The 26,838-nt window shown below is 43.0% G+C and overlaps 1 protein-coding gene and 1 pseudogene across 2 annotated transcripts; both read left to right on the top strand.

The window, feature by feature from the left end:
* Positions 1 to 980: 980 nt before the first annotated feature.
* LOC139546318 (ATP-dependent RNA helicase DDX3X-like) lies at positions 981 to 25,607 on the top strand. 2 transcript variants are annotated; one of them, XM_071354561.1, is made up of 19 exons: positions 981 to 1,307; positions 2,421 to 2,469; positions 5,625 to 5,672; positions 13,179 to 13,280; positions 13,824 to 13,953; positions 14,062 to 14,172; positions 14,427 to 14,526; positions 14,673 to 14,808; positions 15,388 to 15,482; positions 15,669 to 15,767; positions 16,233 to 16,393; positions 16,846 to 16,990; positions 17,075 to 17,219; positions 17,580 to 17,627; positions 19,177 to 19,358; positions 19,553 to 19,670; positions 21,863 to 22,019; positions 22,137 to 22,276; positions 22,462 to 25,607. In XM_071354561.1, exons 1-19 carry the CDS (start codon positions 1,263 to 1,265, stop codon positions 22,557 to 22,559), a joined length of 2,109 nt encoding a protein of 702 aa, XP_071210662.1. In that variant the 5' UTR covers positions 981 to 1,262; the 3' UTR covers positions 22,560 to 25,607. The 2 variants fall into 2 exon arrangements, with proteins under 2 accessions (XP_071210662.1, XP_071210663.1); XM_071354562.1 differs by lacking the exon at positions 17,580 to 17,627.
* LOC139547422 (small nucleolar RNA SNORA57) lies at positions 15,928 to 16,053 on the top strand (annotated as a pseudogene).
* Positions 25,608 to 26,838: the final 1,231 nt, after the last annotated feature.

The raw sequence follows: 26,838 nt of genomic DNA, 5'->3' as shown, positions 1-26,838 counted from the left end.
GTCAACCTACAGGGACATGTGGTGTCTCATCCTGCAAAAGGGATTTTACAGGCATGCTGGGAACATGAGCAAGGACAGAACACAAGCTTTGGGTGGGAGGGTAATACCCAGGCGAAGGAGATGGGACTATATGGTAGGGAGTTTAGTCCAATGGTAGCTATTCCTATAAATCCACCATGGCTACTCCCACCTCCAGTAGGTGATCTAGAAGTGTTGGAGAAACTATAAAAAGATAGGGAGGGTGTTGATCCATCTGATTTGTTTAATAGACGTCTGGATACTGTGTATCAGGATTTTGTGGCCATTAACACAGATGGTTCAAAACATCCAAGAACAGGACGTACTGGATCAGCATTTGTAGTGTAGGAATGTTTGGTAGCAGTCAGGAAACGTATTACAGATCGTCTGGCTGTATACACGGGAGGCTAATGGCCATATTGTTGGCCTTGCAGTGGGGTGAGGAAGTCAAGCCTGACAGAGTACTTATTTGCTCGGATTCATGTGCAGTGTTGATGACTGCAGTTATTTAGCTCACGTAGCACACAATACCTGCTTTATGAGGTACTACAAACTCATGACAGATGGGTATACAGATACGATTTACTTGGGTCCCAGCCCATGTGGGGGTGGAGGGGAGCGAGGCAGTTGATGTACTGGCTAAACAAGCACTTAGTAGTGGGGATGTTGATGTTGTAGTTTCAATGAGCAAGGCAGAGACAAAAAGTATGATATGGACAGTGATGGTGCAGAAATGGCATGAGCAGTTTAATATAGATACTAAGGGGCAGACATGTATATTTTGTTATCTTTTTTTAAGAGCAACGGGCTGGCAGGATTTAGTTTCTCCCTGTCTCTGGCCCACACTCCAGTACAGTAGGTGGCGGTAATGCATCGTAACGTTAGATGCCTACCGCCGTTAAACCCAAACGAAGAAGAAGAGGAGGTTGCGGGTTCTAGTGATATCTCGCGGTACCTGTGCGAGTAGTTTAGCTTCATTCCACCACGGAGAAGCCAGTGGAAGGTGTCGGTTACAGCTGAAGTTGGTACTTTAATTTGAAACCACGTAGAAACTGCCAGAAAGGAATATTTATTAACAAAATAAATGTGTTTAATTGCCTGAAAGGACATCAAGTCAGCTACATATAACGGACTGGAATCAAGGACGAATTCTGTGATCTACAAAGAAACTATCTAGCTAATTTAGCCTGCTAACAAAGAAAAGCATTTCTCTTGAGAAATAATCCTCACTATTCTCTTTAGTTATGAGTCATGTGGTCGTCGATAATCCACACGGTCTAGATCAGCAGGTGAGTGACTACTTCATTTTTTATCGATTTAGTAAAATAAAAAAATGAACAAATATCAAGTTAAGACACCTAAAATAACACTGTCAGCTTGCTACGTGTATGCTAAGCTAGCAAGCTGAAGTGGCCCGTAGAGCCAAGCTACGTTAGCTAGCGCGTAGCTAACTGCGTGGATGTGTCTGGTAAAATGGTGGTTGGTGTGTGTCGCCGGTGAAATTAGATGGTCATGGCGGAGCTAGCGAATGCTGCCTAGTAATATTCGGTTCCGATCAAACTAAACGGTAGCAAATTATTTGTCTCAAAAAGATTGTCGTGAACACTTGCTATCTATTACGGCATAGTAGCTAGTTGGCAGCTTTAAACAATGTTAATTTTAACCAAACACTAGCCATTCTAAGGTTACCTACACGTGAGGCCGGTACCGATTGCGCAGTTGATGATTTTACGGCAATTTATCCAGGCTCTGTTAGGCCTTAGCTAACGTTGGCTAAGTAATGTAGCTATCTACGGAGCTTAGATTTGTCAGCATGTGAAGTAGTTAGTTACTTCCCAATTGATATTCAACTAACTTTAGTTTACTTGCTAGCTGGTAACCTTGATGAAATTCTACCGGCCGGTAAAAGTAACGTTAACTGCTGAGTCTTGAAACGTGGCGCAGGAAATAACAATTTGTCTACTGTACAGTAGGGGACGAAGAGTAAAAAACCTACTTCAGACTGCGATTACGAAGCCAATATGCCATTGGCTAGTTAATGTTGGGTTTGTTATGTAAAACATAGTTAACTAGTTATTTAACCTCCTTTTGATTGTATGTTGTCTGTAGCTAGCTAGATGTTAACGTTAGTCTATTCACTAATAACCTTAGGACTCAAGCCAAGAACGTTGGCTGTGAATCGATCCTTTAGCACACTCAGAATCAATTTATCTTTGATGTCAACATTTTATTTATTTACTTGACCCACAGGCTCTCTCATACTGAAAACTTTGCCTTTCCAGCCAGTGCTAGGATCTGACTCTTTTTGGCACTTTGCTCTATCTGATTTGGAAGCATTCATTTATACTTTGGTTATACAGTGCTTGTGGTAAGTGTGCCTTAACAGTATTTTGTGTTTTCAGCTTGCTGGCCTAGACTTGAACTCAGACGGACAGGGAGGAGGCACTGGCCGTAAGTATTCACATAAATATATTTGTCTCAAGTGGTGTTCCTCTTTGAGCACAGATGTTCATAAGGCATTCAATGACAGGAAATTGTTCTGTGTACGGCTATTAGTGTATAATTACATTATCTATTAGATCATACTGCTAAGGCAGGGGTTCACAATTTTATTTGGCCTGCAACCCCATTTTGATACAATTCTCACCCCACCATGTAAAAAAAAAAAAAAAAAAGATCATCGGCCAATCTGAACTTCTTTTAAATTGGAACTAGGTATTACAAATCAGTTAAAGTATTTACAGTTGAAGTCGGAAGTTTACATGAACTTTGTTTGGAGTCATTAACTCGTTTTTCAACCACTCCACAAATTTCTTGTTAACATACTATAATTTTGGCAAGTCAGTTAGGACATCTACTTTGTGCACGACACAAGTAATTTTTCCAACAATTGTTTACAGACAGATTATTTCACTAATAATTCACTACCACAATTCCAGTGGGTCAGAAGTTTACATACATTGAGTTGACTGTGCCTTTAAAAAGCTTAGGCTATGACAATTATCTGGATTTTCCCATCAGAAGCATCGAAATCCAATTAACATAATTTGAGTCAATTGGAGGTGTACCTGTGGATGTATTTCAAGACCTACCTTCAAACTCAGTGCCTCTTTGCTTTACATCATGGGAACATCAGAAGAAATCAGCCAAGACCTCAGAAAAAAAATTGTAGACCTCCACAAGTCTGGTTCATCCTTGGGAGCAATTTCCAAACGCCTGAAGGTACCACGTTCATCTGTACTAACAATAGTAAAGTATAGTATAAACACCATGGGACCACACAGCCATCGTACCGCTCAGGAAGGAGACGCGTTCTGTCTGCTAGAGATGAATATACTTTGGTGCGAAAAGTGCAAATCAATCCCAGAACAACAGCAAAATATATTATTAATTGACCATGCTGGTCATTTATGAACATTTGAACATCTTGACCATGTTCTGTTATAATCTCCACCCGGCACAGCCAGAAGAGGACTGGCCACCCCTCATAGCCTGGTTCCTCTCTAGGTTTCTTCCTAGGTTTTGGCCTTTCTAGGGAGTTTTTCCTAGCCACCGTGCTTGTACACCTGCATTGCTTGCTGTTTGGAGTTTTAGACTGGGTTTCTGTACAGCACTTTGAGATATCAGCTGATGTAAGAAGGGCTATATAAATACATTTGATTTGGTAGTCTGAAGATGCTGAAGGAAACGGGTACAAAATATCTATATCCACAGTAAAACGAGTCCTATATGGACATAACCTGACAGGCCGCTCAGCAAGGAAGAAGCCACTGTTCCAAAACCGCCATTAAAAAAGCCAGACTACGGTTTGCCACTGCACATGGGGACAAAGATTGTACTTTTTGGAGAAATGTCCTCTGGTCTGATGAAGCAAAAATATTACTGTTTGGCCGTAATGACCATTGTTATGTTTGGAGGAAAAAGGGGGAGGCTTGCAAGCCGAAGAACACCATCCCAACCGTGAAGCACGGGGATAGCAGCATCATGTTGTATGGGTGCTTTGCTGCAGGAGGGACTGGTGCACTTCACAAAATAGATGGCATCATGAGGGCGGGAAATTATGTGGATATATTGAAGCAACAAAGCCTGAAATTCATTCCATTCTCTCTACTATTATTTTGACATGTCACATTCTTAAAATAAAGTGGTGATCCTAACTGACCTAAGACAGGCAAGTTTTACTAGGATTAAATGTCAGGAATTGTGAAACTGAGTTTAAATGTATTTGGCTAAGGTGTGTAAACTTCTGACTTCAACTGTATATCTAATTTTAAATAAGCTTGGTTGTACAATTTAATGGTCAAATAAACAGCATTTCTAACAGTCAGCAATAATCTACTGAATTCAGGGCTTGTGAGTTACACCTAGGCTAAATATAAGCCTTCCACAACCATAAGACCACCAATAATTGAGTTATTTTATCAAAATAGTTTAACCTGCTTTAACAGGCAAGTTTTACAAGGATTACAAGGACAGGCAAGTTTTACAAGGATTAAATGTCAAGAATTGTGAAACTGAGTTTAAACTTTCAACTGTAAATCTGAAGGAAGTATGGTTTGAAGTGACTGTAATGCATCGATAAGGTATTGTGATGTTCAGAAGATCATCATGCAATCCTTTTGTATGTACTTTATGTAGAAAAGAACATTGTCGTCACTGATGTTTTCCCCCTTGTCTGATTTAGTACCTGTTCTTGTCCACTCTGTTGTAATGAATCCTGCGTGCTTGTGAGCATTGTGGAGGGTAACGGAAGACTTGTGTTCCTGAGTCTTTATTTTTTACCACTTTCTCCCCAATTTTGTGGTATCCAATTGGTAGTTAGCCTCTCCCTTCTCGATGAGACAAGACTAAGGTTGAGAGCCATGCGTCCTCTGAAACACAACCCAACCAAGCCGCACTGCTTCTTGATACAATGTCTATTTAACTCGTAAGCCAGCCGCACCGATGTGTGGGAGGAAACATTTTACACCTGGCGACTGTCAGCGAGCTCTGCGCCCGACCCGCCACAGGAGTCGCTAGTGCCCGATGGGACAAGGACATCCCTGCCCTAACCCTAACGACACTGCTCCAATTGTGCGACACCCCATGGCTCTCGGGGTTGGCTGCGACAGCCTGGACTCGAACCCAGAAGCTCTAGTGGCACAGCTAACACTGCAGTGCAGTGCCTTAGACTACTGCGCCGCTTGGGTGGCTCCTTTCCTGAGTCTTATCTTTCAGCGATGGGGTCATTATATTTTGTAGCTTAAATCGTTCAAAAGATAGAGCTACATTTGTAGGAAGAGAACCGCTTACTGAAGTAACTCAGATTCTATGATCTAGGCGTGATCTCAGGTTCTCTCGCGACCCCATTTTCAAACCAGACGACACCACAGTTTTAGAAACACTGCCCTAAGGGGTTAGCGTGTACAGATAACATGTAAGCTAAAGGTGGCAAAATGACACTTGTTGTTTGACAATTTGGATATTTTTTCAATTTTCCAGAACAAGGATTAGCATGCAGCGTATCCCATTGTGGTGATTCCGTTGGTCTTTATATTCATAGCTTTACCATACAATGTGTTTCTCGATACGAAGACTGACAGTCCTACATTTTTTTCTTTTTCTAGGGCGTTACATTCCACCTCACTTGAGGAACAAAGAGGTTTCCAAAAACGGTAAGTGATCTCTTTGACACAAAGTAAATCACACACAATACATAACTCACTAGTATTGCCACAGTCTTTGCTTACAGTACAGACCCACACTTAGTGAAATCTATCGCAAAATCATTTTACAATGTCCCAATTCTATAGGCCTACCCTTCTACCTTAAGTGTACACTTGGTCACTTCCCTTCATGGATTTAAAAGGAAAGGTGGAATCTCCCTTTGGCTTACGCTTACCCCATTTTTCCGCTTACCCCATTTCAGTCCTTTTTAAATACATGAGGCACGGTGTACAAGTACAGATTTGGGTGAGAATTTGACATTCAGTGCAGTTATTAGAAAAAGGACTTGTTATTAATGAAGGTGTGCAATGTGTTTTGGTCTGTTTTAATAGGGTCAGGGTGGGTTGATATTACAAATATGACCAGAAATGCATGCATTTGTCAGTTACGCAGAATGCTTTTCGTTAAATATATCTCAGTAACCTGATTTGTACGCATTTCTGCTCCTTGAGGCCAAAGGCAACCAAGAAAGACTCAAATTCTCAGAGTACAGGAGTTTAGGGGAAAAAACAAAAATAGATCTTCTGTCTGTGCTTTTATTGGCAAAGACAAAGTAGAGCCTGCTACCCTCAAAGTAAAACCAGATGCTTTACCCCATCCTGAACAGCATGAAAAGATGGCTTTCCCAGTAGGCCGGCGGTGTATGGCGACACTTCACATGCAGCTCTCTTCCTACTCTTTGTCATTGTGTAAACTAAGTTGTTTATCCAAAATGTAGCACCAACACTTAATTACATCACAAGTGTGTTCTTCTTGATGAACAATTCTTGGCGAACAAACATGGAAATAATCTCTGAGTTCTGACTGAACCTGTATTACTTAACGATCAGCCGTCACCTCTTCCACCCGCACAAGGGGTTTACCTATTATGATTGCTGTTACTGTACAGCCCCAAGCCAATTCTTCTACAGCTCTTGACGAACTTAATAGCGTTATTTGAAGAAGAAAAAGGTGAAACGTGTAGCCAGAGGCCTTATCTATCGCCGCGGAAGACTATAATTTGCCACCTGGGGAAAGTACTGCCAAAATACTTTCAACATGTCCCCTGACCAGGTGTGACAAAACACTAGACCGTTGCTGCTTCTCCACCCAGGGAACATATCGCTCCTTCACACAACCCCACTTCAGCAATCAGATCACTCATTAGTCTTCACTTCCTGTTTACAAAGAGTAAGTGATGAGCACACAAGCTACACTTAGTGTACAGTTAGTGCGTATCCAATGACTTGACATTGCAAAGGTGCCTTGTGCATTCAGATAGGATGCAAGGAGTATTAGTAATTTGTGACCTAGAGCAGCGGTTCCCAAAGTTCTTGAACAACCATTCCGCACAGTCTCGCGCACACATTTTCTTTGCGCAAAATAACTTAGTGGACCTCCCATTTGGAATTGCTGACCTAGAGAAGGTTATTGAGGTTGCTAAAGACAGGAGAAACTGGACAACTGGTTGAGGGCATACGACTTGTTCGCGTGGCAGGTACTTCAGACTATCACGGAGAAAGCTAGCGGAATTGCCCATATTGACTCCTCACTCCCACACGAGGTGAACAACTCTGATCTACAGCTTCCAGCAACTCAGAGGAATATATTTACTCAAGTTTCAATCAAGACAATGTTCTGTTGTCCAACCTTGTAGTCTCGTGATTCCTACTGTTTATTGGTCTGCTATCGGCACAAGCATATGTTGAGTTACATGAGTTAGTGCCTGGTGTAACAGCCCTATCACTGACGTGAAGAGGCTACGCGACAGACCAGGCAACTCGTTTTAAAGCTGAACTTCACGCAACATATCACATGCCTGCAAGACCAACAATTGGAGGACGGATGGTCTTGCTACTTAGCATTTGGTGTTGTGCTGGATATAGGCAACCCACATGGTCTTCTGAATGCCCATGAGAAAAACCAGGATTTATTATTTTTATTACGTCGTTTTTTTACAATCAACTCTGTGACGTAAAGTCCAGGCACCTGCCTTAACATATTGTGTTGGGAGAGGGTAGCATGGGCATTCCTTCCTCTCTATTCTTGAAGTTAATGCAAATGATCTACAATAGACATTCTCTGGCATTTTTTAAAATCATCTGCACATCAGGGTTGTTGGATTTAGACATGTAACCGTATTGTTTGCTACTTGCTCCTCACTGGGCCCAACACAACAATATTATATTAGGGAAAGAAAAGTCTTGAGTTCTAAGAAAATGGTGTCACGCTGGCTAAGCTAAGACTGACTCATTAAGACTGACTCATTAAGACTGACTCATTAAGACTGACTCATTAAGACTGACTTGCCTCTTAGAAGTTGTGCCATGATTTAATGAGATATTCAAAATGGGATTTACTTTGACATTTTAAGATATTGCACAAGGTTCGTCTTGGGTTAGTTTCATTTCACTTTTGTGACGTTATTTGTCTTTTTATTCCACAACAGAAAATGCGTATTCCTCTGGTAGACAGTGTGGTTTTTCAGTGCCACCGCCAGTAAACTTCTGTAAGTCCCTTCTGTCTGCTTTGTGCTGAGATGCATGAAATGGCCTTACACACAGCAACACCAGTGTGGGTTGTTCCAGATGCAGGTTCTGTTCAATGGAGCTTTATTATTTTGGGGTGCTTCCTAAAAAACAACTTCATATTTAAGATCTGATAATGTGCGTTGGTACAAACTCCATTTGTATTTGGAACCAAATGTGAAGAGTTCTATCCTTTTTGGAAAGACCAATACTTTTACCACTTTGTCAGTGGGGGCTGGTTAGACAGATGTGATATAGCTGATTGTACCTGCTCAACACATTCCCCCGACTGGGAATAGGGTATCGCTTTAGGATATGCAGCCATAGATGGGTGTCGAGGCTACTTCTAGTGTAGCCTGTTTCTGGTGAATGAGTGTTGTAAAGATTCTGCCCTGCACAGCTAGCTAGTATGGCTGTATTACTAATTCCAAGGTGAGCTGCTTAATGTTAACATACTTATGTTTAGTATTTGCACTGTCAATGAGCCTACATTGTGTGTTCTGAGCATACAAAAGGAATACAATTAAAGCAGGGACTCCTGAATGAAAGGGAGCCTTTTGGATGAGTGTAAAATGTCTAGTAGCCTAGCCTATACTTGGAATCCTTCCTATAGGCACTGTAATCCTGCGTTCATAGCCAGGTGAGAGAAGGATGTTTTTTTTAACTAGGCAAGTCAGTGAAGAACACATTCTTATTTACAATGATGGCCTACCCCGGCCAAACCATAACCCGGGCGACGCTGGGCCAATTCTGCCCTATGGGACTCCAATCACGGCTGGGTTGTGATACAGCTCAGGGTTGAACCAGGGTCTGTAGTTCCGCCTTTAGCACTGAGTGCCTTAGACCGCTGCGCCACTCGGGAGCCCACATAGAACTGTGAAGAATCCACTTGAACGCACGCCCCTCCAACTGGTAATTACTAGTGGTTAACTCGTCTATCATCCCTGAGCTCCGACTTCTCCCACATGCTGATGTCACCTACTAAGGAAATGACCTCGAACAGCATTTTGGGAAAATAAATTCAACAAAACACTATTCACAAAAATAAATATTTTTCAGTTTGTTTACAAACATGATAGCTGTACTTCTAGTTTATGGTTGACGCAATAGCCAATATGTTCAAGTCACGTGAATGCATCTTAACTGGTATTTTTGACTTCAACTGCCAAGTACAACCTTCCCACTTGGTTATGAATGCACCATAAATGCCCAAGGGAAACATGCGGAACTTGGAGGCTTTCATTTTGGTGAAGCTTCGCTTGACTTTGGCGTTGTGCCTTGCATAGTGATGTCAGAGCTTGCAGTGTGCTGCTGTCTATGGTGACTGATCTGAATCCTGATTAATTATAAAGTGATTTCCTTAATTTGATCTGCTGTGAGGAGCGGTTCACCATTTCTGGGTACTTTTATATATAAAAAAATATATATATTTTTTAAATGCCATGTAGAAGGGTGGGCAAACTTATTTATTTTTTCTATTTCACTTGTTTTTAGACTTATGCATTGTGAGGACATTAAAAAAATAGAATAACATGCTCAAAGCTCCAAATACGTTCTTTTGGAAACTTACGATTTGAATATAGTGATCCAACGTTCTATTAGATTTGTATTGCTACTCAAGTGTTACCTCTGTCCATTCTAGCAGCAGGCTGCACAGAGAATGACAGCTGGGTAGGTGAAACGGCTCAAGTCGCACAAAAGGGAATATAGCGGTGCCAATAAAGTTAAGAACGGCACGATTTGGTGTGTACATCCAAAGACCTGCATCACTATACTGAGACGGCGGTTTCTTAAAGGACGTATTTGGGTGTTTCTGGAGTTGTGGTTTATTTAAAAAAAAAAAAAAAAAAAAAAAAAGGGGGGGGGGGGGGATTCCCCTGCACTGCAGAACAAGCAATTAGGAAGTATTTCACGGCTGGGTTAAGTTTCTCTAAGTAGTGAAATTGCAAACATTGTCTGAATCCTATAACAATAAAATATATATATACTTTTAAAGATGGTGAACCACTCCTTTAACTTTTCTGTCCAGAAATAGTCCCTTCTATAAAGAATGAGCAGGCTTGCTAATTGTACTGTCTGAAATTAAACACATTTTATTTAACTAGGCAAGTCAGTTAAGAATCAAATCTTATTTACAATGACTGCCTACCCAAGCCACTGTATAAACATGGCACGAGCCACTGTCTAATTTCTTGTAAATGTCTTACGTTTGGAGACTTAAACTCAAGTAATTTCTATAGAATTGTTTTATTAATCAGTGTCAGGCTGCATTAATTTGAGTTACATGTCATTGCATCCTTGACGTTAATGCACAGTTTGCATCAATAGAGGTCTAGGCTACATGAAGTGTTTCTGGACTCCTCAGTGCTTTTCCAAGATGAAACTATCTGACTCTGTTAATGCTGGCTCTGAATGGTAGCCTGTGATCCTGCAGAATGTGTTTGCATAGTGCACAGGGATATGAACAGTGTCTTTGTACACAGCTCTAGGCCTGGTCTGAAGCCTCTGCTAGCATGTACACCACATTAGGTTTGCCCTGTGTTTTCAAGTGTGAAATCTAGCACTTGAAGGAACCCCCTGAAGACCCACAGTTGGCTGTGGAAGCTGCCTTTTTAAATTAATATCTAGGATCAGTTCTCCCTTTATCTAAAGCTTTACCACTATGAAGTGAAAGAGTAAACCTGACCCTAGATCTGTGGGTTTGGGCTGTTTGTCACATATGGAAGTGGTGTAGACCGAACTGTGCATCCCTGCTATGCCTCCTCCCCAACCCACAATGATGGCAGGGAATGATTGCTGTGGTAAATGTCTCTTGGACAGCAGTCTAACCTTGTAGTCCTAACTCAGGGTTGCCTTGCCCTAGACATGTGTTTTGGAATAGGGGTTATTGTAGGAGTCTTTTGAAGTGTCTGCACTCTTCATTCTGTCGACTTGTACACTGTTGTAGTGAACTCATACTGCCAAGTTCAGTCAGTTGGCCTCCCTTTTTAAAAACTTGAATCTCTGAAATTGAGTTTTAGAAGTCCTTTGCTCTATCACTAGTTTTGCCAATGCCAATATTTATTGCAAGGATGGTGGGTAATATACGTGCATCTACAAGTCAAATGTTAGGACACCTACTCATTCCAGGGTTTTTGTTTATTTTCACTATTTTCTCAAGTTCGGTGTAAATTGTAGAATAATAGTGAAGACATCCAAACTATGAAATAACACATGGAATCATGTAGTAAAGAAATCCAAATATATATTTGAGATTCTTCAAAGTAGCCTTTGCCTTGACAGCTTTGCACACTCTTGGCATTCTCTCAACCAGCTTTGAGGTAGTCACCTGGGATCCATTTAAATGAACAGGTATGCCTTGTTAAAAGTTGTGGAATTTCTTTCCTTACTGCTTTTGAGCTAATCAGTTGTGACAATGTAGGGTTGGTATACAGAAGATGGCCCTATTTGGTAAAAGACCAAGGCCATATTCCATTACTTTAAGACATGAAGGTCAGTCAATATGGAAAATTAAGAACTTTGAGCGTTTCTTCAAGTGCAGTCACAAAAACCAAGCGCTATGATGAAACTAGTAAAATAAAAAATAAACTTGAATGAGTAGGTGTCAACTTTTGACGTGTGTATATACTGTACCAGCTAAAATTTGGGACACCTACTCATTCAAGGTTTATTTTTTATTTTTACTACTTTCTACATTGTAGAATATTAGGGAAGACCATCAAATATGAAATAACACATTCATGTAGTAAAAAAAATCGAAATGTTTTAAATTCTTCAAAGTAGCCACCCGTTGCCTTTTATGACAGCTTTCTCTCAACCAGCTTCACCTGGAACCAGCTTCAGCTTCCTCTAACAGTCTTGAAGGAGCTCCCACATATGCTGAGCACTTGTTGGCTGCTTTTCCTTAACTCTGCAGTCCAACTCATCCCAAACTCTCTCAATTAGGTGGAGGCCAGGTCTTCTGATGCAGCACTCTATTACTCTTCTAAGTCAAATAGCCCTTACACAGCCTGGAGGTGTGGTGTGCTGCAGAATGCTGTGGTAGCCATGCTGGTTGTGTGCCTTCAATTCTAAATAAATCACGGAGTGTCACCAGCGAAGCCCCATCGCACCTCTTCCTCCGTGCCTCACGGTGAGAACCACACATGCGGAGATCATCCGTTCACCTACTCTGCGTCTCACAAAGACACGGCGGTTATAACCAAAAATCTCAAATTTGGACTCATCAGACCAAAGGACAGATTTTCACCGGTCTAATGTCCATTGCTCGTGTTTCTTGGCCCAAGTCTCTTCTTGGTGTCCTTTAGTAGTGGTTTCTTTGCAGCAATTTGACCACGAAGGCCTGCTTCACACAGTCTCCTCTGAACAGTTGCTGAGATGTCTGTTAGAAGAACTCTGTGAAGCATTTATTTGAGCTGTTCTTGCCATAATAGAGTTGGTCTTTTACCGAATAGGGCATCTTCTGTACACCACCCCTATTTTGTCACAACACAACCGATTAGTTCAAATGCATAAATTCCACACATTAATTTTTAGAAGGCACACTTGTTAATTGAAATGCATTCCAGGTGACTACCTCATGAAGCTGGTTGAGAGAATGCCAAGTATGCAGAGCTGTCATCAAGGCAAAGGGTGGCTACTTTGAAGAAAGTAATCTAAAATATATTTGGTTCACTTTTCTTTTTCCCCCATGTGTTAATTCATAGTTTTGATGTCTTCACTATTATTCTACGATGTAGAAAATGGTCAAATAAAGACATTTTTGAATGAGTGTCAACTTTTGACTGGTACTGTGTTTTTCTTCTGGGAATTTTTACCTTTGTCTGTGGGCCTGGGAATCCAATCTATCCCCTTCGTAGTCTCTGAATACATGACAACCCCATAGTACACTCTCTACTTGTTGTCATTCCTCTTCCTTTCGTTCCTCTCCTCGCCCTGTCCATGAAGACTCTCCAGGAGGATGGGATGGCGGACGCAGCAACGGCTTCACCAACGGTTACCATGACAACCGCAACGGGGGACGCGGCGGGCCTCCCCGAAATGACAGAGGTGGGTGTGACAGCTGCCGTAGTAACACAATGGGTGACACCTTGTTTAATCAGCCAGTGCACACCGCAGGTGAGGAAACCTACTGTGCCAAATTGTATTTATCTATTCATCAGTAATAGTAATTACAACCGATACAAGTAGTAGGTAATGTATTATACTGTAGATCTCGGCCTCTAGATCCTGCTGTGCGTATACTCTATTTACTTGGTAATACTAGTAATAACTAATATATATACTAGATGGTATCTGCAGAGGCACGATTTCATTGAATCACCAACAATGGGAATAATGTGTTAATAGAAATCAGATATTAAAATTGTTATTGATCAAATACACTATGCTGTAAGGGTACAGATTAAACAATATACAATAAACAAACACCCCTGCACATTCAGTCTAACCCTATATTCATCAAATCTATTTACCAAAATGGCTGCTTCTTTCACAAACAATATTTTGTTGGTGGTAGACAATTCTTGTATGTTAGTGGGATGTTGAATGTATCCACGGTTACTCACTGAGCTATCCACTCTCCCTGCCCAGGGTTTGGTGGTGGACAAGATGGTGGAAGCTGGGGCACTGCTCCCAGACAAGATGCAGCCTATAACAGCTTTGGAGGGAGGGGCAAATCTTCCTTCTACAGCGACCGGGGATCATCAGGGGGCAGAGGGGGGTAAGTACCACTCTGTGCACTGTCTGTTGGAACTCTGTATTTAGCCATACAATTAGGTGTGTGGTGTTTCAGACAGCTGATTTGTAAAATTGTGGGGATATTTTGCAGTTATCAGCGTGGAGGGTATGGTGGTGGGGGTGGTAACAACCGCTGGCAGGAAGACTCCAGAGACGACGAGGACTGGTCCAAACCCAGCCCCGCTAACGAACGCCTGGAAGCGTGAGTCTCACTCTTTTAAATGGACCAAAACCAGTGTGTCTAGGACTTCTGCAACTTGAAGTGTGCCATATATACGCATACTCAACCATATTGACCTTACGTCAGTCTTAGTCTCACTCTTAAAGCCGGTAGTGTGCAATATTCAGTTTGGTGTTCCCGGTCAACTTTTGAAGAGTCCTGTTATAACGTTGGTTTGGAAATCAAGTCTGTGACGTCCTCTAACCCAAGCTGTCTTTTACTCTCCGCTCATCCAGGGAGCTGTTCTCAAGCGGCAACACTGGTATTAACTTTGAGAAATACGATGACATTCCCGTGGAGGCCACTGGCTCCAACTGCCCGCCACACATCGATAGTGTAAGTCGTATCACTGGCTTTACCAGTTGGTCATGTAAATCAAGGGAAATGCTGTGTATGGAAAATGTTGAAGCTATTTTTATTGACAATAGTCAACGGCGTAGAAGTGATCCAAAACTAACGCTGCATGTGTTTTGCTATTTCAGTTCCATGATGTGGACATGGGGGAGATCATCATGAGTAACATTGCCCTGACCCACTACACGCGGCCCACCCCCGTCCAGAAATACGCTATCCCCGTCATTAAGTCTAAGAGAGACCTCATGGCCTGCGCTCAGACTGGTATGGGACTGAATGATTGAAGATCCACAATGAGTGATGCTGAGACTCAGATTTTTCACTTTAAAATGTATTTTAAATTAAAACCAATGATTGCAAAGTTATACAAAGTTCAATAAATCATTAAACTCTGTGCACAAAGGACTACTTTAAAAAATGTTACTAAAACACTTTCTTGAAGAACAGTGCAGATGCAATGTTTGATAACTGAATGGCAACACAAATGGCACAAACCATCATTCTGTTACCAAACTCTGCATCTGCACTGTTCTTCAAGTAAATTTGCAAGTTCAGTGCAATTTGTTAAAGAAGTCCCTCTACATGCAGTTGTGGTTTGTATAACTTTGCAAACATTGTTTTTTGTTGTTGACATTTTTAAAGTGAAAAAATGTGTCTCAGCATCACTGGGTTATTGTGGCATTGCCTATGAAGGAATGTTCTTTACTTCGAAGGGAGATGTGCTAGCTGGTTATACTGTGAATTTAAAACAGGTTTTCTGATAGTCTTTCTATCGCTTGCTACCTTTTAGACCAGCAAAGATGAATGATTATTGTATTGACTAAAAGACTGAATGTTCCTCAGGCTCGGGTAAGACGGCAGCCTTCCTGGTGCCAGTGCTGAGCCAGATCTACACACAGGGGCCTGGAGACGCCACAGCGGCTTCCAAGAACGGACAGGTACACACACACACACACACACACTCACACACACACACGACCAGCCTGCAACATTGAGTTTTCACATCAATCTGAAACATTGCTTTTTTGTGACAGCAATTCAATTGCCCCCCTTGACTTGCTCATGTGCTGTTTAATTATGCTGTGTGCTGAGGTTGACCCTACTCTTGTCGTTTCCCTCCACAGGACAGTGGTAAATATGGGCGCCGTAAGCAGTATCCCCTCTCCCTGGTCCTGGCTCCCACCAGAGAACTGGCCCTGCAGATATACGAAGAGTCCAGAAAGGTATGTGCTAAATACACCATGGACAGAACATGAATGATCTTGTAGTGACAGTGTAATAGTAGAGTAGCCTAGTGGTGGCTAAGGAACATGGACCCGTTGACTTGAAGGTTGCTGATTACCAACATGTTGAGTGATTGCAGCTAGATTAAGAAAATATTGACCTATATTCTTGGCATGCACACTGTTTCCTTGTGTGTGTTATGGAGGAACAAAATGCCCGGTGCTATGTCTACAGTACCAGAATGTTTCTCGTTTTCTGGTTCTATCCTCAATCACTGGTACGCTATCATGTTGAAATGGACAGGCATCAGGTTCTATGTAATCTGAGTGTTCTGCAGGCAGATGTGAATCTATGTAACATCTGCTATAGAACAATACTCCAAAGATGACAAAAGGATAATGGTTAATACTGATTTATCGGTGGTACTAGGGTTCTGAATGGTCCTGTATGTCTTCCCCTTGTAGTTTGCGTACCGCTCCCGCGTGCGTCCCTGCGTTGTGTACGGAGGGGCTGACATCGGCCAGCAGATCAGAGACTTGGAGCGAGGCTGTCATCTTCTGGTGGCCACACCTGGACGCCTGGTGGACATGATGGAGAGGGGCAAGATTGGCCTCGACTACTGCAAGTAAGTGGGACGTACGCTAGTGCTTACGAGTTGGCTAGTGCTTACGAGTTGGCTAGTGCTTACGAGTTGGCTAGTGCTTACGAGTTGGCTAGTGGTTACGAGTTGGCTAGTGGTTACGAGTTGGCTAGTGGTTACGAGTTGGCTAGTGGTTACGAGTTGGCTAGTGGTTACGAGTTGGCTAGTGGTTACGAGTTGGCTAGTGGTTACGAGTTGGCTAGTGGTTACGAGTTGGCTAGTGCTTACGAGTTGGCTAGTGCTTACGAGTTGGCTAGTGCTTACGAGTTGGCTAGTGCTTACGAGTTGGCTAGTGCTTACGAGTTGGCTAGTGCTTACGAGTTGGCTAGTGCTTACGAGTTGGCTAGTGCTTACGAGTTGGCTAGTGCTTACGAGTTGGCTAGTGCTTACGAGTTGGCTAGTGCTTACGAGTTGGCTGTTTCTGTCGTCCCCATTAGCTATTTGGTGCTGGATGAGGCTGACAGGATGCTGGACATGGGCTTTGAGCCCCAGATCAGACGCATCGTGGAGCAGGACACCATGCCCCCTAAAGGCATCCGTCAGACCATGATGTTCAGCGCTACCTTCCCCAAGGAGATTCAGGTACACACACCCTAGTAGTGGCAAAAGCTTGAGAAACTGAGTCAAACCCTTAGTGTGTTTCTGACTGTGTTTCTGACTGTGTAGATGCTGGCGCGTGACTTCCTGGAGGACTATATCTTCCTGGCTGTGGGCCGCGTGGGCTCCACCTCTGAGAACATCACTCAGAAGGTGGTGTGGGTGGAGGACGGTGACAAGAGGTCCTTCCTCCTGGACCTGCTGAACGCTACAGGTAAGAAACACGAAGACACCAACTCTACCCTGTAACACTCAAACTATTCACACTCACATACAAACAAACCAAACTCCATCCTAAACATGTGTATAACGTTCAGTCACAGATTGAAACTAATTCATAACACTTGCTAAGGTTTTTATCTAAGAGGGTACATTGTTAGTCTTTTCCCTTGAACGTCCACGTGGACACAATTGTGTCTCCTAAACTAGTTGTCATGATGAACCTTCACCGTTCTCCTCTGGGTGAAACAGAGGGTGGTTGATGGGAAAGTGCTAGTTATCACATATCTGTTAAGTATTAAGTTGCTTCACACTGCCTTTGGTTTACTTTGCTGGGCGGTTTGGTTTTATCTAGTCATTCCCAGTGACGCTCCTGATGTTCAGGAGGCTGCAGTGACACCTGGTAAGTATTATGCTACTTATAACCTCTAGTCTGACCCTACCAACTGGCAAACATCCCACTCCTCATCCTCCCCACATCCCTTTCTCCTTTCATAATTTCTCATAGGAGCTTTACTGCCAGAGATAAAGCTTGCAGTCTCAGGGCCATGGGAATCCTGCCCTTAGGTCAGCGGTGGCAACTCCAGGTCATGGAGAGCTGTGGTGTGCAGGCTTTTATTCCAGCCCAATGCGAAGACACTCATTTGAGTGTAACTGACACCATGGTATCTCCAGGACCAGGGTTGGCCAGCCTTGTCATTTAAAACGGCAGTAACACTTGTAACCCTCAAGGTTTCTAATTGGAGCACAACCTGTTGCTTTTAAACTCATTTTCCTCTCCTCTCTTTTTGGATAAGGGAGTTTCTGGCTTGGTGTTACTGTCTGGAACGATTTTCAACACACTCGTGCACACACACACACACTCTACATGTGTAGAGAGATTAAGGACACCGTCGGCTGTTTGCATTTGGAAACTGAGCTACACCTTCTGTTAGTCACGCAGTTACATCTTGTATAGGTTGTCGGTCTATGGTAAATAAAGTACACACAAACCCCTCTGTATTAGCATTTCAGACCTTCCAAACCAATTATCTTGTCCATCAGCCTTAAGTTTCGACGAGCCAACGTTTCCTTGGCAACTAGCAAAACAGCCTATCGTGGAGATTAACAAATAGCCTAGATGTCACAGGACGCTAGGACCAAAGCAAGCAGACATCTTCGTCACCATGGTAACCAGGCCCTAAGAGGTGGACATGTGTGTAGATATCCTAGTCCTGTTTTGAATAAGTAGAAAGACAACCTCACGGAAGGAGTGAAGTCTTTGATATAACATGACTGGATAGATGAATGTTTGACTTCCATGCCATACGATGTTATCCTTTTCACCTATCAAACATGTCAGATCAGTAATTAATCAAAGGAAAACAGGATGCATTTTACAAACCTGGTCCTGGACTCCCATCGTTCAGTGTTGCCATGCCAACCATACCAAACACGACCTATCTGCCACTGAATGCTGGCGCGTTGGAAACAGGCATAGGATCATCAGAGAATATCAATGCTCCCCCATCACTATATCCCCATAACACCACCATCCAGTTTCACTGTCCAGTGTTTGCTCTGATAGCCATTAATGCCGTGTTAGTCCACTGTAGATAAAACAATGACGCTACTCTATAGTACCATTCCAAATGGCTGTGAAGACATTTTGAGTTATGGGACAATTGGCTGATTCTGATATGAGGACTTTTGGCATATAAACTCCGTAAAACAGAAACAATAATTGAATGGTTGTCGGTGAAAGCAAAGCCAGCTGCTTCTGCACCCCCTGGTCTCCATTTTTCAGTTGCCATTTTGTTTATTTGCACCATGGTGACGGGGTCGGGCACATCACCTGCTATGTTTTGAGTTCCTGCTCCCTACTCCCCAGTGTCTGAAGTCTTAATCCCACTCATCGCATGTGAGCTCAGTACGGTTTCTTCCTCTTTCGGTCTCTCTCTCCCGCTCTCTAGGTAAAGAGTCTCTGACGTTGGTGTTTGTGGAAACCAAGAAGGGAGCGGATGCCCTGGAGGACTTCCTGTACCGCGAGGGCTACGCCTGCACCAGTATCCACGGAGATCGCTCCCAGAGAGACAGAGAGGAGGCGCTGAACCAGTTCCGCTCCGGACGCTGCCCCATTCTGGTGGCCACCGCGGTACGACAACACACGCACACTCTCGCACTCTGTCAACACATAAGCAGTTGTGTCATTCTCCCCTTTAATCTGGCATGCATCCAAACGTATCAGGATTGAAGCTACATCCCAAACGTTGATCACCAGTTTTTTCCCCTCTTGCCGGTTGAGTAGTGTTTCCCTCTGTGACTGACTGCCTGTTCTGTCTCATCCAGGTGGCTGCTCGTGGTCTGGACATCTCCAACGTCAAGCACGTCATCAACTTTGACCTGCCCAGCGACATCGAAGAGTACGTCCACCGTATTGGTCGTACCGGTCGTGTGGGGAACCTGGGTGAGTGGGACTAGTGTTTGACATGTATTTACTGTGTATGTCATGTAGGGGTGGGTTGAGGGTTGGATTTTGACCCGGCCTATCTCTAACACGCCTTGGTCCTGTTCTAAAGGGCATGCGAAGAAAGTTGTAGAACGTTTTGTTGCAAAAAACTGGAATGAGCTTTCTTTTGTTTGCTGCATAATTAACATGACCCTGACTAAAATACTAAATTATCCTTGGATTTGCATCATATTGTTAGTGATAGCTAGGTCACGTGTGTTCCTTTGTCAATCACCGTATGTATCCAGTTGTCAGTCTGAAATCTGGTTGGTTGTATAATGAGAATGGTGTGATCACCTCTGCAATTGCTATCCAATTGGTAGTTAGTCTTCTCTCATCGCTGCAACTCCCGTACGGACTCGGGAGAGGCGAAGTTCGAGAGCCGCGCGTCCCCTAAAACACAACCAAGCTGAACTGCTTCTTGATACAATGCCCACTTAACCCGTAAGCCAGCCGCACCAATGTGTGGGAGGAAACATCATACACCTGGTGACTGTCAGCGGCCACTGTACCCGGCCCACCACAGGAGTCGCTAGTGCGCGATGGGACAAGGATATCCCTGTCGGCCAAACCCTCCCCTAACTCTGACGATGTTGGGCCAATTGTGTGCCGCCCCATGGGTCTCCCGGTCGCAGCAGAGCCTGGACTCGAACCCAGAATCTCTAGTGGAACAGTTAGCACTGCGATGCAGTGCCTTAGACCACTGCGCCACTCAGGAGGCCCACTGGTGCACGTTTAACGGAAGGTCGGGGTGCCGGTGAACAACAGTGTCGTGTGTTGGTGATGCGCATCTATGTATCATTTCTCATATGACTGGGATGCTAAGAAACGAGATTAACTCCAGATGAGTAACACTAAAACCACAATATGTCTTAAGATCACACATCGCATGAATAGTTTAACCTTTTCTAGGACACACGTTCCGCTAGCGGATCCCCTCGACAACATTCCGCTGAAAAGGCAGTGCGGGAAATTCATTTTTTTTTTTTTTTGAAATATGTAACTTTCACACATGAACAAGTCCAATACAGCAAATGAAAGAAACATCTTGTTAATCTACCTATCGTGTCTGATTTTAAAAAAATAAATAGTTTTACAGCGTAAACACAACATATATTTATGTTAGATCACCACCAAATAACAAAATAACAGATAGTCATCAAACTTTGAAAGATACATGGTTTACTATTAAAGATACACTTGTTCTTAATGCAACCACTGTGTCAGATTTCAAAAAAACTTTACGGAAAAAGCACACCATGCAATAATCTGAGACGGCGCTCAGATGTAAACAAAATTTCTCCGTCATGTTGGGGTCAACAGAAATACGAAATTACATGATAAATATTCCCTTTGATCTTCATCAGAATGCACTCCCAGGAATCCTAGTTCCACAATAAATTGTTTTGTTCGATAATGTTCATTATTTATGTCCAAGTAGCTACTTTTGTTAGCGCTTTTAGTATACACACCCAAACGCTCGTGCAGGTCCAAGCGAACGTCGGACGAAAACTTCAAAAAGTTATTACAGGTCGAATAAACTTGTCAAACTAACTATAGAATCAATCTTCAGAATGTTGTTATCCTAAATATTCATTAACGTTCCAACCGGAGAATTCCTTTGTCTGTAGAAATAATGGAACGCAAGTCGATATCATTTGGAATGCGCGTGACCAGGACCTGGCTCTCTGCCAGACCACTGACACAAACAGCCCCCATCCGGCCTAACATCACAGTAGAAGCTTCATTCAACGTTCTACAGACTGACATCTAGTGGAAGGCGTAGGAAGTGCAAACAGATCCACATCCCACTGGCATTTCAATAGGCGATGAGTTGAAAATCGACCAGCCTCAGAATTCCCAATTCCTGTTTGGGTTTTTGCCTGCCATATGAGTTCTGTTATACTCAGACATGATTCAAACAGTTTTAGAGACTTCAAAGTGTTTTCTATCCAATAGTAATAATATGCATATATTAGCATCTGGAACAGAGTAGGAGGCAGTTCACTTTGGGCACGCTATTCATCCAAAGTGAAAATGCTGCCCCCTATCCCTAAAAAGTTAAGAAGCATTCAAGTATTACTCAAACTCTGCGTGTAGCGTATTGGGCCCTGTCTGTGTGTAGCGTATTGAGCCCTGTCTGTGTGTAGGTCTGGCCACGTCGTTCTTCAACGACAAGAACAGCAACATCACCAAAGACCTACTGGACATCCTGGTGGAGGCCAAGCAGGAAGTCCCCTCCTGGCTGGAGAGCCTGGGTTACGAGAACCAGCACAAGGGCAACACGGGACGCGGACGCTCTAAGAGGTACACTCTCGCACACCTTTTCAGGGAAGTTAAATGGACCGCTTAGGTTGAATTTATTGTCAAGAATGGAGAAGGCTAACTACATGTTCTGTGTATTTTCGGCTCTCCCTCCGCTAGGTTTTCCTCTAGTGGATTTGGTGCCAGGGACTACCGCCAGACGCCCGGCGGCGGTGGCTTTGGTGGTGGTGGTGGACGCGGCGGCCCTCGCACCGGGGGTCACGGAGGAGGAGGAGGAAGTCGTGGCGGCTTCGGTGGAGGTAAGCGCTAGGCCCTCTTAGAATGGTTCTTCAAATGGTTCTGAAATGTCACGAGTTTTTATCATGATCTTTTTGAATGAATGTTTCAATCATGTGTGAGGGGAGATCTCTGCAGTTTTTATAACTGAATTAATGAATTTATTGGACTTTCTATCTATTTGAGATTTGACACCTGTCCTTCCCAGGTGGCTTTGGAGGCGGGAACTCCTATGGTGGTAACGACGCTGGCTACGGTGGCAACTACAGCCACTCCGGTAGTGGAACCGACTGGTGGGGCAACTAGTCGCCATTGCAAACGGGTTGCCACGCCAACCAAACTCATCCTCTCACGGAAACCACATGTTGACTACGCCAGAATAAAACACCCCCTACCCCCTCACTCAACCCTGTGTAGTTTCACTGACACACAGTACATTGCACACACTGTGATTCTCTGCCCTTTCGCTTCTCTCACAAGGAGCAAGACGCAACGCCAAGACAACCAGCGCAGCGCCAATCTATTGGAGAAGAGCAGAGATTTGCACACTTTTCAGATAAAAGGAGTGCTGACATGTATGATCTGATATAGCAACTCAGACCAAAACGGCAAATCCTTTCTTTGTATAAACGGAAAAGAAACCCAAGAATATCCTGAGGATCATTTGTATGTTAATGTACTGTGCCTTTTGAATTTAGACAGGACTAATTCTGTGTCATTTCACCAAACGAATGTTGGCCAAGAGCTCTGAATTATTGTTATTTATTTGGTGAAAAAGAAGCATAGAAGAATGAAAAAACTGCTTGTACTTAATCAAACCTTGGCAAACACTGGGGCATTGTGGCTCGTTCGAGTCATGAATCCATTTCAACCTTTCAAAATTGTCGCAGTGACATCATGTAGCCTTTTCTCGGGTTCAACCCAGAGTTCCAACAGCTAACATCACTGTAGCATCTGACAGCACTGGGCCGTTCTCCTAGTGTGGCTAATAGAACTGTATTCTAATCTTTAAGGGACGAAGAGTTCGATTACTTTTTCTTTTTTTTGCTCACTCTATCCTGGATAGGCTCCTCTATAAAGGATACGGTAGTCTTTCGAAAAGCCATTCCAGATCTCTTAACACGTAAAGTCATTAAGCTCAGTGCTAACAAACGCACACTGGGGATTAATTCAAACAACGCAAACACTTAATGTTGTAACTTGTTACTCCACATCTATTGACTTGACAGTGTTATGGCAGCTAGTAAAGTTAACTAAATGCTAGCTACATTAACTGGGCGGTGTTTTTTTATTTAAACTCCAAACATTTGAAGTGGGCGCATGCGCAGTATTTGAAAAACAGTTTTTTTATTTTTGAGTGAAACGTTTCTCCACACCTGTAACAAAAAATGGCGCCATCTTGAAAGTGAAGTTCAAAATGGCTCCATACGGACCACAGTGTCGGGGGGGAGGGGGGGGTGCACAGCGTGGGGAGGGCACAGTGTGGCGTGACGTTAACGTTAAACCGTCTTACCGTTGACCGAGCGGTGGAGCCGGTATTCTACGCATGCTAGTGTTTTGTTTTTTGGTCAAGGAGATATAAGACAAATGAACTGAGTCGCAGGCTTAACTTAATTACAACCCTTTTCTCTTTTCAAGCTGCGTTGGAGGCATGGTTCATCTGTCAGACAGGAGCAGTCCATCACTAAGGGTTAACCAGTCAGAAAGCAAATGGACTGTTCAGAGTAGGACAGTTGTTCCCTGGGCTGGTGTTATGGGGGGGGGTCAGGGGTTAGGGCTCAAGTTCAGTGCGCCAACATTGCTTTGGTTTCCATTGCTCCTTATCGTAGCTGTGGAGGTGGCCAAAGCTGGGCAACTTTTGTCCCCTTATGGTATATATGTACTGTCAACTCCTCTGAGGGTTTGTCTGCTTTAGATGTGTATAAAGCTCTGGTACCGAATGGCCAGACGAGGCTTTTCCGCTCAGAGGAGCAGCTGAGGAGAGAAGGGGCATTTGGCAATCTCTAAGTGCGCTACGTTTCTTCTCAAGTGTGTTGTGCCTTTGAAAACTTTTTAAATTGATGAACTTAAAAAGTGGATGCACTGACAGTGTTTGAGTACTTTGATTGAATGGTGCTACTTGAGTTTCAGTGTGTAGGCCCTCGTTTGTTGTCGTGCCCATCAAGTTTTACAAAAGTTATTTTATTGCACATCTAGAGTTTTATATAAATGTCTTGAATACGTGTCCTTAAGCTTCCAAATATTGTTTGAGGAGATTTGTTGGAAAAAACGCAGCTTGTTTACAAAGGGGAAGGGTTCTCAACATTTAACCAGGATTTTTTTGGGACCAGGGGATTAAGCAGTTGGAATTTAGCCATTTGCACACAGATTTCTAGATTCTACTTTTGCTGCTAGTTTTGTGTAATTTATTAAGCATTTTTGAGAAAATATTTATTTTTCTAAGCCTCAGTGGTTCTTTGAAAGTTTCAAGAAACTTGACCAAAAGACGGTAACAAACACTGGCACTTGAATGTTGAATGTCACCTGTATGCGTGAAATTTATACTTCGGGGTAGTGTGAGCTTTTTAATGTTTAAGACATATTGGACTCTGTCAATAATAATAATATCCGCAGTTGTTTTGAGGCCTTGGGCCCTGACATATCTAAATAATAGCTAGATAGTCTGATTGGCCTTTAAAAGAAAAAATGGAATTAAACAGACATGCCAAGGTTTGGAATTAAAGTTCTCAAAAGAGCAAAAGCTAATTTTCCTCAATGTACCAGTGCAGAAGTGCATGGGATTGTGTGCATTTAACTATTCTAATTAGACCGATTTAATTATTTTTGTTCCAGTGAATGTCTGGCACATGGCAATCTTAAACAAACATGTGGTTTATTCTCTGTTGCATTTGCATATATGGCACCTGGAGTAATTGTTTTCCCCTCAGAGTATTGAGCAGGTCTCCGCTGCAGTAGTGTTCCCCACCGTAGCAGGACATTAACTAGCCTGAGCACAGGATGACTATGCTATGACCACCATTTACTTGCTCAGTGCCCTGAGACATACACAGGTGTTTAGATGTGGACTTTGCTTTCTGTACTAGCTTAGAGGCTAATGCACTGCATGGGGAAAGACTTGGCTGTGTGACTATTGTAATGATTTTACCAAAATAAAAAGTTTGAATGCAAAAGTACCTTATTATAAAATGTAAGCATGTTTTATAAGATTTGTTATAAATGTAGGACAGGCTATTGCCTGGAGTGTTTGCGGCAGAGAGGAGCTGCGACGTTGGCGTTGGTTGGGATTTGATAGGCTTCAGTTCTTTTGAAGATAAAAAAATAAAAATAAAAAATATTGATTTCATTAAAAACAAACCCTGTCACTTGTCTTTTTTTAATTTCCTGTATGGCTTTGTCAAATCAAGGTCATATTCTGTATTGCACAAATTAGCCAAATGTTTTGGTATAATTTAAGATAAGGCTTATTGGGAAAGTTCATGGGGAATCCCTTGGCCCTGTTTCTCAACATTCGTCCTGTTTTGTGCCTAAACCGGGATGGGATCAAATCCGTGGGCACAAACTAGTTGATTCAATGTTTTTTTGGCCTAATTTGTCAATGTATTCTAACATGTATGTGGGACAATACAATGTGGGACAATATACTGAATTTGAAGAAAGTAATCAATTTGTTTTGACATTTCAACTACAGGATTGTTATGGAAACCAACTTACATCATAGACTAAACTTGTATAAAATGCTGAATTTGTTCCTGTGGTCTTTAAAAAAACATCTATGGATACCTTTTGGTCTCCCATCCAGAGTTTTAACCAAGCTCAGCCCTGCTTAGTAATGATAATTAGTATGAGAATTATTGTTGAGAGATATCCACTTAACTAAATACACTGAATAAAAATATAAACGCAACCTACAACAATTTCAAAGATTTTCCTGAATGACTGTTCCCTCTGTCTCTCTCTTCCAGGGGATTTGCCATTAATCTGTTGGGGCTTGGATCAGACAACCGGTCTGTATCTGGTGTGACCATTTTCCCCATGCAGCGCGACACATCTCCTTCACATAGAGTTGGTCAGGTTGTTGATTGTGGCCTGTGGAATGTTGTCCTACTGCTCAATGGCTGTGTGAAGTTGATGGATATTGGCGGGAACTGGAAAAAGCTGTTGTACACGTTGATCCAGAGCATCCCAAACATGCTCAATGATACAATGCCCACTTAACCCGTAAGCCAGCCGCACCAATGTGTGGGAGGAAACATCGTGCAACTGTCAATGGGAACTGCGCCCGGCCCACCACAGGAGTCGCTAGTGCTCGATGGGACAAGGATATCCCTGCCGGCCAAACCCTCCCCTAACCCTGACGATGCTGGGCCTATTGTGTGCCGCCCCATGGGTTTCCCGGTCGCGGCAGACCCTGGACTCTAACCCAGAATCTCTAGTGGCACAGTTAGTGTGCAGGCCATGGGAAAACTGGGACATTGTAAGCTTCCATTAATTGTGTACAGATCCTTGCGACATTGGGCCGTACATTATCATGCTGAAACATGAGGTGATGGTGGGGGATGAATGGCATGACAATGGGCCTCAGAAT

Source organism: Salvelinus alpinus, chromosome 20, assembly GCF_045679555.1.
Source record: "Salvelinus alpinus chromosome 20, SLU_Salpinus.1, whole genome shotgun sequence".
Classification (NCBI taxonomy): domain Eukaryota; kingdom Metazoa; phylum Chordata; class Actinopteri; order Salmoniformes; family Salmonidae; genus Salvelinus; species Salvelinus alpinus.
Note: the sequence above shows the minus strand (reverse complement) of the source record. Positions and strands in the feature narration are given on the sequence as shown.

What these genes read in the sequence shown, in the direction of transcription:
- LOC139546318 (XM_071354561.1), top strand. Translation starts at nt 1,263, where the DNA reads ATGAGTCATGTGGTCGTCGATAATCCACACGGTCTAGATCAGCAG. An exon ending in GCCCGCCACACATCGATAGT is followed by an intron (nt 14,527 to 14,672) that starts GTAAGTCGTATC and finishes TTGCTATTTCAG; the next exon opens with TTCCATGATGTGGACATGGG. An exon ending in TCGTGGCGGCTTCGGTGGAG is followed by an intron (nt 22,277 to 22,461) that starts GTAAGCGCTAGG and finishes TGTCCTTCCCAG; the next exon opens with GTGGCTTTGGAGGCGGGAAC.